The sequence below is a fragment of the Myodes glareolus genome, chromosome 4 (assembly GCF_982192425.1).
Source record: "Myodes glareolus chromosome 4, mMyoGla1.1, whole genome shotgun sequence".
Classification (NCBI taxonomy): Eukaryota; Metazoa; Chordata; class Mammalia; order Rodentia; family Cricetidae; genus Myodes; species Myodes glareolus.
Window position 1 is genome coordinate 34,516,840 of NC_142029.1, and position 17,257 is coordinate 34,534,096.

General features: G+C 42.0%; 1 protein-coding gene across 1 annotated transcript in view; it reads right to left on the minus strand.

Moving 5' to 3' along the window:
- Positions 1–3,451, minus strand: part of Scg3 (secretogranin III) — a 40,093-nt gene extending 36,642 nt beyond the window's left edge. Inside the window, exons 1-4 of the mRNA XM_048423938.3 lie at positions 3,060–3,451; positions 2,375–2,427; positions 1,716–1,761; positions 1,406–1,621 (exon numbers count right to left, since the gene is read on the minus strand). Coding sequence (XP_048279895.3) covers positions 1,406–1,621; positions 1,716–1,761; positions 2,375–2,427; positions 3,060–3,150 — 406 coding nt within the window. The 5' untranslated portion in view covers positions 3,151–3,451. The remainder of the gene's footprint in view (positions 1–1,405; positions 1,622–1,715; positions 1,762–2,374; positions 2,428–3,059) is intronic.
- Between the last annotated feature and the right edge of the window lie 13,806 nt (positions 3,452–17,257).

Here is a 17,257-nt window from a genome sequence, read left to right on the forward strand (position 1 = left end):
AGATTTATGGGAAATAAAGAAGGCATGCTTTGTTCATCCCATATAATTCCAGCATCTAGATAGAGGCACAGGACCCTCATGATCTAGGCTAGCCTAAGCTACGTGCAAGGTCTTGGCTAAAAACAAACACTCAAACAACAAAACAAAATAAAACAAAAACCTAATGACATTCTGGCCGTCGTGGCACACATGTTTGCAATCTCAGAAGTCAGAAAGCTGAGGCAGGAGGATCATGAGTTTAAGACCAGCTTAGACTATATAGGAAATACTGTAAAAAAAAAAAATCCGAGGAGCTGTGGATGTAGCTCAGTGGTAGCATGATGAACTGCCTAGCATGAACAAGGCCCCAAGTTTGATATTGAGCACCCCCTACAAGTAATGACATGCACATATTTCAATATTTTATATTTGTACATTAAAAGTCCATTCCAGTTGTCACATCATGAATAGGCTGAAAAAAGCTGAAGCAGTTGCTGGGAGATCTGTAAAATATTTTGTTGTTGTTCAAATGAGACATGATTGGGTATTGGGTAAGGACAATGGTGGCTGAGAACAGTAGTTTTTCTGTTGGTGAAAACATGGGAACTAACTTGGGAAGCAAAATGAACCAGTTTTGAAAGATTAGGGTTGAAGAGGTAAAAAAAAGAGAATTATTTCAATTTTAGATTTCTGTCATGAAATAAAAAAAAAAGGATAAATAGCAACAAAAGAGAGGAAAGATCTTTCGAAGAGGATCTGCAAGGAGGAAAGAGGTCATGAGCTGACTCTGGTATACATTCAGTTTTCTGTGGACCTGAGACTTTTAAGGTAAGATGCGAGGTAGGGAGGAAATAGCTCTATAGTCCAGAGAAGTCTGAGATTAAATGTAAAATGGCTAGATGAACAAAGGCAAGAGGTGGAAACTACCAACAAAAAAATAGTGGACATTTCATTACTGGGAAGGCATATTTTATTGATCTAGTTATTTGAAGAAATAATGTTTTATTTGTAGTAGTTATTAAATAAAATGAATTTACTAATGTAAATACAGATATCAGGTTTCAAAAAATTTCAAAGCCTCAGTCAGGAATCCAGTCACTATTGTCCCTGTTATTGCTTTTTTGAAATGGAGTCTGGTTGGCTTGGTACTTTATGTAGCCCAGACTGGACTTATAATGACAGGCATGAACCACCACGCCTGTTAGAGTAAAGGAACCCTTAAAGGGAAAAGTTGAGACTCTAGACTGTTTTTTGTACATTATTAGTAAGTTTTGGTTTTACCTCAGCTTTGGACCCAACACATGACAGGTCATGAGCATATTAGATATATTTTGTGAGCTTTATAAGTATGTGACCTTTTCTTAGTATGTAATGAAAAACTCAAAGTGAGAAAAAAAGATAGCAAAGCATCCTTTAAATCATTTACCTTGAAATTTACGGTCCAGTCCACTCTTTGTAGAATCGTACTCGTCAATCAGTTTTCGATTTTTAGTTGAATCAACATCTTCCATGTCCAGTGTGTTACCAAATGGGGGGCTTCTTATAGACTGTTTTCCTTTCTCCAGTTTTTCCTTTTCTGTTATCGCCCTTAGCAGGTTCAAGTTATCGACAGAAGAATAATTTCTTTCACTTGGCTTGCTTTCTGGAAGAAAAGTTCCAAGCCCAACACATCCATTTTAGTTTAGAATCCCATGACCTACATTATTTAACTGAACAGCAGTATGGTTTCCTTTTACCTGGAGGGTTTGTATTTTTAATCTTGTCTGCCTCTGCCTCAGCAATCTGTGAAACCAACAGGAGACAGACCACATTTTAAAGCATTGTTTCACAGTTTACCAAGCATACAAGCCAAATGATTTAATCTCTAGAAGATTTAGTTTTGTTTGTAAAAAGCATTGCTATGAGGATTAAATGAGATAAACAAAGGACTGGTGCACTTTAAGTACGAATTCCTTTCTCCTGTAGTATTGACTAAAAATAAATCTTCAACTAAGCAGTGTGGCATGTGCCTATAATCCCAACAATCAAGAGGATGAGGCGGGAAGAGCAGGTTGTAGGCTACCAAGCAAGACTCTGTCTCAAACAAAACAACAAAACAAACCACACACACACTTCAGTAAATTAAGCAATCTTCTAAAAGTGGATGCAGTATTGATCTTGCTGGGCAATCATCATGTGGGCACTCTAGCACTCTATATATTATCCAGAACTCAATGGACATAACTGTGAGAACATACAATTATTGAAACTAGATTCCTCACCTTAGTTTTTGTCAATATATTATTAATATCCCAAAGTTTGTAAATTCAAAATGGTGAAAATATCACAACATAATTACAATAAATGATAATGACAATAAAATGACATAGCAGTTACAATTTTACATCCGACCCACCTGTTCATTCAAAGGTCTTTCTGCACTTAGTTCTCTATTATGCAGAGATTTGTCTAGAATAAATACATATAAATATAAATTTAATTGTGCATTTGGGTGATAAAACATGTTTCTTGTTAAAATAAAAAACAGTGAAATATTTTAAAGAAATAATTCGGGATAGTTATGAAACAAAATTTATATTAGCAAAGATTATCACTTGTGTTCATGATGAGTATCAGTGTTGGTAAGTTTATTATATTATGGCATTTCCTGAGTTAAATGTAATCACACTTTTGTTTTCCAATCAGAAATTTAACACATAGTTCTAATTCTTGACTTAGTAATTCTTCAATTAGAAATATAAATTCTGATTATCATTGCTGGCACATTAAAAGAGAACACAGATTCCTGCTTGTGTAATGAATAGATTATCTTAGAAAAAAGATTCCAAGCCACTTTAAGAACAGGCACTTGCTCCCTTTTCCAAAATAAGATCCTTATAAGCAGCTCATGTTATTGCTCTGTTTTCTAAAAAGTGAAGGAGAAAATTTCACCTTCGTTTTCTAAAGTCAAAACGATTATGCAGGGATAAGATCCGGTTAGAATAACTAGGCAAGGCGATTTAGAGCTCATAGGTCACACCAAGCTTTACCTTTGCTGGGCCAAAAGAAAGAGAGCTCAGAGTAGAGAAATGTTCACTTACCTTGACTGCCTTCAGGTTTGGGGAAAGCTTGTATTGGGCCGCTATTGAGCACCAACACCAGTATCCAAGAGCCGGTCCAAAGGAACCCCATTCTTCCTTGCTCCCTCTGCTCTCTGCTGGAAACAGCTTGGCGCTGGGCCCCTGAGCTATAGCTTTTGTTATGAATGAGAAGGGGAGTAAGAAGCTGGCAGGGACAGGAGCCGGAGCACGCGCGGGGATGGAGAGGAGCTGGGAGGCCTGCAGTTGTGTGGGCCTGGAGATGCTGCTCCAGCGGGCCCAGAGCAGGTGAGCAGGTGCAGCGGGCGCTGTCCGCTCAGCCGGTGCTGAAGTTCCTGAGCGGGCGGACGAAGGTCTGGGCGTAGCTTTACTCCACTAGCTCCTGGAGAGGAAGTGAGGAGGAGGCGCATGCTCCTTGCAAACCAGGGGCTTGAGGATGGCGTCAGCGACCCAGAGCTACTCCAATCCCGCGGGAACAGAGAGGGGGAGGGGCGACTGGCAGGCTAGCGTACTTTCCATGCCGCAGTCCTGGGCATATTCCAATGTCGGAGTCTAGTCGGATTTCAGGACGCTAGGCATGGTTGTTGTACCTCAAGGACTAAATAAATGCCCCTCTACCTGTGAACCTGTCAAGGAGAAATGGGTAATCTCGTCTAATTTTGACTTGTGATTCTTCTGCAGTATCTGCTCCAAAATCGCTTCCTGCTATACTCAAAAGGTATAATTCTATTACACCTATAGAATTATACTCAAAAATATGATTCTGTTAAACCTTAGAAAGCCCTGCTTTTAGTGACCAGTGTTGACAGTCTCTTGATGTTTCTGCATCTCAACTCCCAGAAATTTTTTGATTGGGAAATTGTACGAGTGTTTCCCCCCCCCCGCCCCCCAAATAGATTGCGCATCATTCTCGCAGATGGTGAGATAGAGAAGAAAAAAATCGTGTCCCTCTAGGAATGAGAGTCCTCAATAGTCAGGGAGATGAGCAAACATACTCAATTTTGTTCTCTTTCTCTCAACGAAGTAGGAAAAAAATAGTTCACTTTTGTGACATTGTTCCCGGGGTTTCATTTATACCCGAGGATCTTGATGTTCTGGGAGTCCTTCTGGAAAACCAAAAACCGCCACAAAACATTCCTTCCCTCATAAGCAGGTCAGAGGGGTGCTTCCTATAATTATCCCAGAAGCCTGAGGTCATTGCATACAACTTACTATCTCAAGACCAAAGTGGTGAATGCAGACAGCATAATGTGAGCAGGGTGCTGAGCCAGCTCTTTAGTCTGATTTTTAAGCAGAACTTGGATCTTTTCCTTTCAACTGCAGCCTGCTGGGAACCGGGCTGAATAATGACTACAAAGAGGGATCCAGCACAATCAGGCCTTTGATTTCTGCATTCTCCCTTTCAAGGACCAAGTTGCTTAATTAAAAACCCCAAGCAAACAAACAAACAAAAACAAACCCACTGACAAACAAATTTCTCTCTTTCTGGAAGTTTTGAGTTTAATGGCCATGTAAGTATAAGTTAAATATAATTAAACATCTAAAAGTCTTTTTGTTTGTTTCCATGTGATCTTTTTAAAAAACTGACACATAAAATTTGAGGTTACAGAATGCTTCCAAATCTAGCAGTTACTTCAAACCAAATAGCTCTTTCTTAATGGTGAATAGAATAGTGTTATTGTCCTGGTATGCTGCAGGGGCCAGAGAGTATAGTGGCTAAGAGTATAGACTGCTCTTGCAGAGGACCCAGCACCCACATAAGTGCAGCTCACAACTGTCTGTAACTGCAGCTCCAGAGGATATGACACCCTCTTCTGGCCTCTGCGGCTACTCATTTTCACATACTTATAGTAATATTTTGTTTGTGTTTTAACAAATAAAGCTTGCCTGAAGATCAGAGTGCAGAGTTAAGCCATCAGAGGCCAGGCAGTGGTGGTACACACCTTTAATCCCAGGACTTGGGAGGTAGAGGCAGATAGATCTGTTAGTTCAAGGCTATCCTGGGCTACGTGAAATTAATCCAGTCTATAAGAGAAACAGAGTGCACACAAAGGTGATCCCAGCACTTGGGATTCCATGCCTTTAAGCCCAGCACTAGGGAGTTGGAGACAGGAATAATATGGTTGTGCAAAGAGAATAATATAAGGCAGAAGAAGACAGGAGTTCAATGCAGACTAAGGATTTGTAGAGATGCCATTCAGTCTGAGGATTCATGGAGACAGGATCTTGCCCCCTTCGGTCTGAGGATTCAGTAGAGGTAAAAGGTCTCTCTAATGACTGACTCCTTTATTTCTCTGATCTTTCAGCATTTACACTGATATCTGACTCCAGGTTTTTATTATTAAGACCAATTAGAATTCGCACAACACATACCTCCACATAGACACCCATATAACAACTAAAATTTTGTTTAAATATTAAGAAATTAGGTCATATTTTAAAATCACAGCTGTATGAAGAGTAATTTCTTTAGATTCTTGTTTCTTAAAACATAAATGAGAGTTTTTCTAGCTGATGTATCCATTCCATTTGTTATTGTGTTAGATTGACACTTAGCCTTGGATCAAGTGATATTTCAGATCGGCTGAATTATGGAGCAGGAAGAAATCATAGAACATGAATTAGTTTACTTTCTTTAGTTTTATTATACATGACCATGCTGAAAAAGCATAGATCTGCAAATGGAGTAACCATAATTTAATGTATTTATTTAAGTTAACAGATATATATTGAGCACTTGTAATGTAGGAATGAATGTACCAGGTCTTAAGAGAGCTTTTTGTATAAAAAGACAAGATAACATTGGTCACTGATGCTCTTTTGCCTAGTAATAAGAATAAAGGAAACAAGCAAACAACACCTAAGCCAAAAATAAACTGTGGTGAAACCAACAACAAAAAACTATATAGTAGACAGGTTTCATATCCAACATGATGTTATTAGTTAAGTATCAGTAAGCAAACAATCATAGAGGTTTGTTACTGGTCTCCATTGTATGTATAGAGTTCAAATAATAGAATTGATGACCAGGCAAGATGTGGTGGTTTGAATAAAAATGGCCCCAAAAGGCCCATAGGGAGGGGCAGTGTTAAGAGGTATGGCCTTATTGGAGTAGGTGTGGCCTTACTGGAGGAAGTGTGTCATTGAAGGGGGTGGGCTTTGAGGTTTCAGAAGCTCAAGCCAGGTCTAATGGCTTATTCTTTCTTCCTGCTGCCTCTTGAGCCAGAATGCTCAGTTACCTCTCCAGCACCATGTTTGCCTGCATACCACATGCTTCCCACCATGATGATAATGGACTAAACTTCTGAACTGCTAGCCAGCTCCAATTAAATGTTTTCTTACAAAAGAGTTGCTGTGGTCATATTGTCTCTTCACAGCAATAGAAACTCTAACTAAGACACAGGGTTTGGAAGAAAAATTTTTCATTCTTATATGCAAAGGCATATAAACAGTAAATATTTTAAACTGAGTTGAATTTATAAGAGCATACCCCTGAACCAGATGATCACAAGGACACGTGGTAAGAGTAGTACAACACACAGTGAGTATGTTACTGTGGGCTGCGTGTTTTTCAGCACACAAAGAAATATTTAAATTCCTAGGCACTGCAAGCCCATGGGAGACCTGCCTCTTTCTGAGTGGAAATGGAGGAGCATATGGGGAGGGAGGTAGATAGGGAAGGGGAGAAGACTAGAGGAAGGGAGGAAGGGAGGAAGGGAGGGGAAACTGATTGATACGAAAAATAAATGAAAAGATAGTTATTTAAATAAAAATAAAAAGTTCCTAGCCACTTATTACACATGATGAATTAATTGCCCACAAAAGCCATAGAGAGCATTTCATTTCGTCCATAAATATATCAGTGCATTCTCCAAAAGATAGATTATCTTTCCAATATTATTGTAGCATTTTAAACAAAACTCACAAGACTAATACTGTTTTAATATCATCAAATATCCAGAATTTAAGTTTCTTGATTTTCTTTATAAATATTTTTTTACAGTTAGCTTGCTTGGACCAGTATCCAAACAAGACTGTCCACTGCATTTTATTGCATGTGTTAGGAGAAATTTTCTTAAAAATACAAATAAAGAAAAATAGGGGCAATAAAAATCATGTGCTCACCCATTCATCTGACAGAGATAACAATAGGTAAATAGGATATGCTTTTTTCTAAGAAAATATTTTGTTTGAATATTTGTAAAACCGTGCCTCTTGCTATAATATATACTCACATATCTGTCCCGTCTATACAACAAAACTATGAATTTATAAAGGAAAAAGATATTGCCAAAGTTATTGGTGATTTACCAGTTTTTTACACAGTATCTGGAAATGACTTGTTTAAATAAATTAATGAAGTGGTAGAGGGTTGCCTACTTATTAGTGTTTTCACAGTGCTGAAGCTAGGCTGGTTGTTCCAGCTCAGGATCACGGCACTGTCAGCATGGTCCCTGCTCAGCATTTTCATTAAGAATGAGTATTCACAAAAGGCCCAAAAGGAGAGTCTGAGCTGCGCAGACACTCAGAGCTGCAGGGTGACGGCAATGGATCTGCTGCTGTGAGAGGAAATGACCCGGGTCCTCAATTCTTGAGATGGCTAATGGTCCGGTGCAAAGGAGAAGTAAATGAGGAGTCTGGCAGTGTGCCATCAGAGGAGAGATGTAATAACCCAACATAATGCAGCAAATAGCATGACTAATGCAGCCAAGAGAAGGGAAACGAGGAACGAATATAAACAAATAGGCTAGTTCAAACAGTCGAACGTCATAGTTCACCTACACACAGAAACTTCCAGAACTGAATGTGAGAGTGGGTGGCAGGAGAAGGTGGTTTCACAGAAAACTTTTCTGGTTCACTTATTTTGTACTGTGGTTGAATGAGAGGAAGCTAATGGCCCAGCTCAGGGCCTGGAGGAGGAAGATGTGAGGCACTGTGGATGCTCCTTTAGAACCACAAGGAAGAACAGTTTCCCATAATGAGTCAGAGAGAGAGAGAGAGAGAGAGAGAGAAAGAGAGAGAGAGAGAGAAGCCATCAGGGGTGCTCCATCTTCTAAATTTTAAAACATCATTTAAAACACATCTGCAATGCAATATTAAACAGATCAAGCAGAACAGAGTGAAATAATCACTTTGCCCATTAGCATTGATTTCTATTACTAAGTGTGCCCTTTCTTGGTATTTTTGTGTATGCACAATTATACATACAGGTTTATCATAAAGTTTGCTTCCCATCATACTTGTGGTGGGTGCCTGGTTGGGATTTTAGTTCTTTTGTTGATCAGTTTAGAAAACTTTGATTTTTTTTTTAAAACATGAGTATGCCCTAGCTTTATAATAAGAAAGTAAAGCAATGTGGTGTAGGTAAATACTTGTACACGTATCACGGTGTTTTATATTCCATTACATTTCAGACAGCTGTAAATAGTTTTCTTTTGAGGTGTGAAGGTATTTTGTGATCAGATCAGGGGAAGGAAAATTAAAACCAATAAACCAGTGCTCTGGTCTTCTCTGATATGCAGCTACTATTTGAATGCTGTCGGAAGTATGTTGCTTTTTCCTTAATATTTCTTCTTTATTGTGATATTCTTGATGAAAGAAGTGAATCAGGACTCATTTATTTATCATAGGGCCTAGCATACAATAGAAAGACTGATGCATGCTTGTTGGATGGTATCTTACTCATCATAGCACAAAGGACATCTTTTTTAAAATCTATTTTATTTATTTATTTATAAAAAATTTTCACTTCCTTCCCTCCTCCCAATACCCTCCCATTCCCCCCATTCCCTCTCCTCCTCCCTCTCCAGTCCCAAGAGCAGTCAGGGCCTCCTGCCCCGCTGGAAGTCCAAGTTCCTCCCCACCTCCCTCCAAGTCCAAGAAGGTGAGCATCCAAACAGACCAGGATCCCAGAGAGCCAACACATGCAGACGAAACAAGACCCAGCGCCATTGTCAATGGCCTCCCAGTCGGCCCCCGTGTCAGCCACATTCAGAGAATCCAGCCCGATCACACGCTCGTTCAGTCCCAGTCCAGCTGGCCCTGGTGAGCTCCCACCAGACCAGTCCCCTTGTATCAGTGGGTGAACGCACCCCTCGCGGTCTTGACTTCCTTTTTCATGTTCTCCCTCCTTCCGCTCCTCATTTGGACCTTGGGGGCTCAGTCCAGTGCTCCAATGTGGGTCTCTGTCTCCATCCCCATCCATCGTCGGATGAAGGTTCCCTCCGATCCTGCCTTCCTTGCTCACGCTCTCCCTCCATCTGCTTTTCATTTGGACCTAGGGAGTTAAGTCCAGTGTTCCAATGTGTGTCTCTGTCTCTATCTCCATCCATCGCCAGATGAAGGTTCTATGGTGATATGCAAAATATTCATCAGTATGGTTATGGGCTAAGGCCAGTTCAGGCACCCTCTCCTCCGCTGCCCAGGGAACAAGCTAAGAACCTCTCCTTGGGCCTGGGAACCCCTCCAGAATTAAGTCTCTTGCAAACCCCAAAATGACTCCCTTAGTTGAGATATACACCTCCCTGCTCCCACATCCATCCTTCCTCCCTCCCCCCATCCCATTCCCCCAAGCCATCCCCAATCCTCCCCCTCTCCCTTCTCTCCAACCATCTCCCCTTACTTCCACCCTCCACGCCCCGTGCACCCAAGTTTGCCTGGCAATCTTGTCTAATTCCAATATCAAGGAGGATAACTATATGATTTTCTTCAGGTTCACCTTCTTATTTAGCTTCTCTAGGATCACGAATTATAGGCTCAAAGACCTTTAATTAAGACTAGAATCCACTTATGAGTGAGTACATACCATATTCCTCTTTTTGGGTCTGGGTTACCTCACTCAGTAAAGTGTTTTCTATTTCCATCCATTTGCATGCAAAATTCAAGATGCAAAGGACATCTTTTTGTTAAGCCATTTATCCACCATAAGCAGCCAAACTACCTCAGCTCCTCATTAGTTCTTCCTGTCTTTTCACTTTTCAGGGATGAAGACGCCAAGTGGTTACTGGCATGCTTGAAGTAGGCTAATGCTTCTCAAATGCCCTCGGGTTAAAGCCCTCCTGTGCACTTCGGCTGCTTCCATGGCACCAGGAACTGGAATTAGGCAATGCTTCTAGTTCAGTGGTGCAGATACGGGGCTTGGAGAGAGTGAGAAATAAAGGGTACAGGCTGGGTGTGATAGTTATTCTTGGTTGTCAACTTGACTAGAATCCAATTTATCTGGATATACCTGTGAGGGATTTTTCTAAATTAAATGCTTGTATCTATCTATCTATCTATCTATCTATCTATCTATCTATCTATCTATCTATCTATCTATCTATCTATCTATTTTTTTGAGATAGTTTCTCTGTGTAGCCCTGGATGTCCAAGAATCCACTCAGTAGACCAGGCTTGTCTCAAACTCAGAAATTCACCTGCCTCTGCCCCTCCCCCAAGTGCCGGGATTAAAAGTGTGCACCACCACCGCCTGTCTGGGAAAAACTTTTAATCCTGTTCTTTGCAGGTGGGAAGATCCACCTTTACTCTGGTCCAGACCTTCTGCTGGCAGCCTGTAAGAAAGAAGAAAGAAAGCTTGCTCTCTGTGCTTGCTTGCTCTCCCTCTCACTGGCATTAGAGCCCACTTCTTTTTTTTTTTTTAAAAATATTTATTTATTTATTAAAAATTTCCACCTCCTCCCCACCTCCCTTTTCCCTCCCCCTCCCCACCTTTCCCTCCCTCTCTAGTCCTAAGAGCAGTCAGGGTTCCCTGCTCCGTGGGAAGTCCAAGGTCTTTCCCCCTCCATCCAGGTCTATAAAGGTGAGCATCCAAACAAACCAGGTTACCACAAAGCAGTCCATGCAGTAGAATCAAAACCCAGTGCCATTGTCCTTGGCTTCTCAGTCAGCCTTCATTGCCAGCCACTTTCAGAATGTCCAGTTTGATCACATGCTCCATCACTCCCATTCCAGCTGGCCTTGGTGAGCTCCCATTAGATCAGTCCCACCGTCTCAGTGGGTGGACGCATCCCTCATGGTCCTGACTTCCTTGCTCATGCTCTCCCTCCTCCTGCTCCTCATTTGGACCTTGGGAGCTAAGTCCAGTGTAGACCCCACTTCTTTGGGATTCTGGCATCTACTAAAGAACAACCAAGACACCCGGCCTTGTGGAGTGAACAACTACTGGATTTTTGGACTTTCCATTGGTAGACAAACATTGTTGGAATAGCTGGACCGCAGCTTGTAAGTTGTTCTAATAAATCTCCTATTCCCCCTCTGTCTTTATCTATCTAATCATAGTCATTCTATAAATTCTGTTCCTCTAGAGAATCCTGACTAACACACTGGATTTGCTTCCTGTGAACTCTAGCCTTGGAGGATGTGGTAAAACATAAACATAGCTATGTGCTGCCTAATGACAAGATAGGTCCTGAGAATCGTGTCACAGGGTGATCATCATCAAATACAAGGAAGCTATGTTCTCACTGTGCTATATAATCTTATGTGGCTACCACCTTCTGGATTCAACATTTGACCAAGAGGTGTTTATGCTGTACACGACTCCTGAGGATCTGCGCAAGGTATTAGCCCAGAAAAGTGCATTTAGCTTGTAAACCCAGGCTATTCTTGATTTCTTAGCTAGTGTGTTAGCCAGGTTAGCACTGGCAGAGCTACCACAAACCGTTAGGACTGTTTGTCAGGATCCTATGGATTTCTAGTGTGAAACAATGCATCTGAACTTAGCCTCTTGACTCTGGAAAGCAAGCACCATACTCAGGTTTTTGTAAAACTGAAAAGCAGCCACTTCACTGAGGTCGTCCTTCCCTATCTGACTTCCCCATCTGAGGTCAAGCAGAGGACAAGGTAGAGGTGGATACCTACACAACTCATTCATGTCCAGGAGGATTCGTGTTTGTAACCCTTGAGTGTGGCAAGACTAACAGAGTGCCCCCAAAAGAGAATTGACAAGATGGCTCAGTTGGTAAATGCATTTGTCACCAAGGCTCATGACCTGAGTTTAATACCTGGGATATACATGGTTTAGAAAGATAGATAGATAGACGGATAGATAGATAGATAGATAGATAGATTGATAGATAGATAGGTAGGTAGGTAGGTAGAGAGCTGACTCCACATGAATTTTCATTACACACACACACACTCTGTCTCTCACAGACACAAATAAAATGTAAGAGCCCAAAGAAAACATTGTTCTTTGGGCCTCATGTGACAGCAGACAGATGACCCAGGCTTGGAGAGTGAGTCGTTTATAACTCATGGTTACCGTGAGTGAGGATGATGGGCAAGTACCAACTAACAAATCCCAAAGGTGGGCATGATTAGACTTATGGTGAGTAGTACAGAGTGGATCACCATTTCAGGGGGCCTAAAACTAAGAACCAGAGCTCAGAGTTGAAAAGGAAGGGAAATTATAAGGACTAGGAGGGAGGCCAGTATAGAAGAATTTCTGATTTGTTAGGCAGACATCTACAGTGGTTTTTTTGCACAGTTCTGCTAACCTGCCTGGTTGTGCCTTCCCTAATTAAAGGAACTGAAATGACGTTATCTAGGGATGCATAGAAAGAAGCATGAATCTTTAAAGGCTCACAAAACTCAGAGCAAATCTTAGCTGCTTACCCCTCTGCCTCTCTCCTCCCCGTCTCTCTTCCTCACCCTTTTTGTCTCCATTTTCGATAAGTGGTCTGGATATGTAGCCCAGGCTAGACTCAAACTTATGATCCTCCTCCCTCAGCCTCCCAAGTACTAGGATCTCAGGTATGTACTGAAATGCTTAGTAGACTTTAATCTTCTTCTCTTCTTTTTCAGTTTTTCAAAGAACATATCTTGTTTATTCTTTGACAGTTTCGTACATGTAAAGAATGCATCTTGCTAACATACACCTTCAACTCCCTTCCCCAACTCATCTTTTCCACTCCTACCAGACACCCCTAACATTCTCCTTTCCCCTTCTTCTATCTCTCCCCTTTTTATTAATAGCCCATTGAATCCAACTAGTGATGCCTGTTGGAATGTTGGCTGATTGTGTTGACCAATCTTGTGCAGGTAATGACAGCTACAGTGTGTTCATGGGTGCAATGACCATACCACAAAGAAAACATTTCATTTGCTTCTTTTATTTAGGATCAAGATGAGAGTGTTCAGAGGGTGGACTTCTCAGTTTAAGTTTGCATCTATGGATCCTGAAAGGGTCTAGGTTTCTAATGTTTGGATTCCATGGGAGAAATAGCCTCTAAGTCATTTTCAGGAAATGATTCAAAGAGCACATCTCCCCAGAGATCAACCAGATCACAGACAGCAGCAGGAAGCAAATTCAATCTAAGTGTATCTGCCCCGTTTGGCCATGAACTAAATCAATGACTGAGGGAGCCATGTCCAGGTACAGAGAGTCTCCACTGGACCAAAGTAGCAGGCACTTCTTTCTTGCTTAGCTCCATGTTTGGCTATCCTGGTGGTTTCCTGAATCTTCCTTCAAAGAAAAATGATTCTGTAGCGGCTGAGGAGACTCTAACTCAGCAGAACTAGAGCGTGGCCTAGAGCTGAGCTCTTCAGTGGCTGACAGTGGCAGGTTAGGAGCCGTTCAACTTCAGCCTGAGCCCTTCTTTGTCACATGTAGATTTAATCTGTTTACCTGACTTCAGAATCTGGAAGGAAACGAAGAACAGCTGGAAACCTTGTCTTAGGAGTTGAGGCCACTTGGAGAACAAAGGAGTATAAAGGATCCTTCAGAAAGTCTCCCCCTCCTTTTCTCCCTCTCTCCACATATTTCTCTCTCTCTCTCTCTCTCTCTCTCTCTCTCTCTCTCTCTCTCTCTCTCTCTCTCTCTGTGTGTGTGTGTGTGTGTGTGTGTATACATGCTTGGTTCATGATATGGCTGTGTATGCATGCACATACATGTGGAGGCCAGAGGCCAATTTCAGATGTCCCTCAGGTGCTCTTCACCTTGTTTATTGAGCTAAGGTGAGCACTGGAACCCAGAGCTCACCAAATAGGCTAAGCTGCTGGCCAGAGCTCTGAAGATCCACTTGTACCCTCCCCCGTGCTGGGACTATCTGCACCTTCCCTTTCCTTTTCAAAATACAGTTGCTCAAGATTGAACCTGGGTTGCCACACTTATGCAGCAAGCACTTTAGCTGCTGCACCATCTCTGCAACCCCCTTCTTAAGAAATTCTTAAGCTCTTTATATAATTGTGAGAAAACCTAAGCTCTGTTAAGCATTATACGTGTTTAGTGTGTTTGTGTGTGTGTGTGTGTGTGTGTGTGTGTGTGTGTGTGTGTGGTGTGCATGCCACAGATGCACGTAGAGGTCTTAGGACAACTGCACATGGACAGAGAAAGAGGTAAGACTGCTCTTTCTCCTTTGATTTCCCAAATGTGTTCTGAGAAGACAATTGGATGTCTTCCTTAGTGTAAATGGAAATCAATGGCTTTGTTCTGCTGCGACAAAGCCCATCCTCCAGCCATTCCCAATACGACCCAGAGTGCTTTAGCTGTCAACTTCCTGCAGTTTCCAAACCAAGAAGGAATTAGGTCACCATTTCTTTCTAGACAGTGCCAAGGTGTAATTAGGTAGAGCTAATGCCTTCTGGGAAAGAGTGACTATTGGTTCTTCCCACTCCCGACTCATGGAGCAATAGTTAAGAGGGGCTTCTATGAATGCTTCTGTGGTCTCTCTAGCCTCATTATGTCCCACCCTCCCCAGGCCCCAGAGCTTCAGCACTGTCAGCCTCTGATGCTTTTGCCACGGCCAGGCAGGTCCTCACATGGAAGCTGTCACTGAGATCGCCTCTCCTGCTTGGAATAGTCTCTAATGGTTCATTCTCTATCTTCCTCCAAACCTGAAGTCAGATGTCAGCTCAGCGATAGGCTGAATTTTCACCCTCTTTTCAACCACGTATCACAATCTTTTATCTTGTTCTTCAACAGTTGTCTCTTTTGATCTTCCTGTATAATTTATCTGTCTTTACAGAGTCCCTGTAATGGTACTGGTCATATAAATCTCACTGAAAACACTGAATGGACAAGAGGATGACGTTCAGACCCATGTTCCTCAGTACTTCAAGCCAGTCCTTGTAACATGAGGGCCGGCTTGTTGGGGTTTCTGTCCAACCCAGTACCCCAACAGCCGGCAAGTAACAAAGAAAATCACACACAGGACTCCATAAGGTTATAAACTGATTGGTCCATTAGGTCAGGCTTCTTGTTAACTCTTATAACATATATTACCCCATTATCCTTATCTATGTTAGCCACATGGGCTCAGTACCTTTCTCAGTGTGACAGCTTACATGTTGCCTCTTTGGTGGTCTGCGCAGGAATGGCTGAGAGAGAGCTTCTGCTTCCAGAATACTCCCAGTCTCTTTGCTCCACCCCTACTTCCTGTCTGGCTTTCCCGCCTATACTGCCTGCCTGGCCAATCAGCGTTTTATTAAAATATGATTGACAGAATACAGATAATTCTCCCGCACCAAGTCCTGGATTCAAACTCATTGTTACCAAACTCTCTCTTCCGGGAAACCTCCAGTCTATAGCTTAAAGCAACCAGTATGGTCTTTAAAACAAGAAAGCTGGGGGGTCTAGGAGTGTAGCTTTGTGTAAAGTACTGCCTAGCCTGCTCTAGGTTGTAGGCTCTACCCTGGCACCACAAAATAAAACAATCAAAGGAATAAAACAAAACCCCGAAACTTCAAATATTTCAAAGAACACGTGTTTCAAAGATAAAAGTCTGATTAAAATAAGGGTAGATTTTAGGCCAAGAAATGTGAGACATTACAGCCACCAAGCTTGGAGACATTACCAGTTTAAGGCCTGGGCATAGCAAGAGAGCCACACAGAAAGGACCGTAGATAGTAACTACAGCCTTCGGTAGGTGGTGCAAACCACAGGGAAGAAGTCAGAGAAAGAATCTGGAGTCTGCTTTCCACTTGTCCTCTTAGCTTCTATTGATGGTCCACCCCTAAAGTGACAGGACTCAACCAGAAACCTGAGGATATCTGTGTAGTCCCATAACACAGAGAGGGATGGATACACGTATGGGCAAAGGAAGAAATCGAAGATGTTCACTCTGTTGTCATGCTGCTGCAACCTCACGGTCCCTCCTTTTGCTTAAATTTGAGACTGCCAATCTTGTTCTTCCTTTGGTGTGTGTGTGTGTGTGTGTGTGTGTGTGTGTGTGTGTGTGTATGCATGTCTGCCTGTGTGTGTGAGTGCACTGTATTTGTGTGTGTGTGTGCATGCTGTGTGTTTCATGTTGCATAAGCCGGCCTTCAATTTGCTACATAGCTAAGAATGATCTTGACTCCTGATGCTTTGCCCCCATCTCCTGGAAGCATTGATTCCTTCCAGTGAGCCTACATAAAACAGGCCCTCTCACCAGGAAACCGTGGATTACATGGAGTTTCATAGAACCCTAACACAGAAATATCACCAATTGACTACTGCTGAACAGTGGAGAAAGGAATCTTTGCCTTCATTTGTATACCCAGCCGTGAACCTACCAGGTTATGATGGACTGTTCCTACCTACAGACTGCCCTAGTAAGATCCAGAGGAATATGAATAAAATAAAAAGATGTCAGTTCCTGGAAGGTTCCTGAAAGCGATTAGTAGAGATGCGGACAATGTGGTCAGAGGAGAGCAGTAGGTGCCTGGCTGAGGGAATGAGAGCAATCAGAAAGAAGCATATGTGAGCGTAGGATTATGGGATTGCACCACCACACCTGTCTTGTTCTTCCAACCATTGGTCACACTCCTGTGCATGGCTGCCTCCTTTTCATCCTGGTAAATGTCCCCTCCTCACTGGACTGTCTCCTATTACATCATCTATCCTTTCTGTCTTTCAATGCATCACAACCTTCACTGTCATTTTGAGCTCTGCCTCCTCCTCCAGACTATTCATTCAAATGCTCTGCTGGAATGAACCTTGTTTTTTAGATTCCAACACTTGGGAGATAGTCTCTCACACAGTAAGGGCAGGTGCTCAGTGAGTAATATTTTGAGCAATGACTAATTAGAGTAATAAACAGTTAAGAAACCTCTAAAGGAAAGTGATGGAAAAAGTGTCTGATTAGATGTTAAATTATAATGCTGACCTTGGTATATTTTGACCTTGGTACCACAATGAAAGGACATGTGACCCTCTCTTAGAGAAGCCATGCCATGCTCTCAAGATTGTCTTTCTTTCTGAACACTTTTCTTTACTCTTG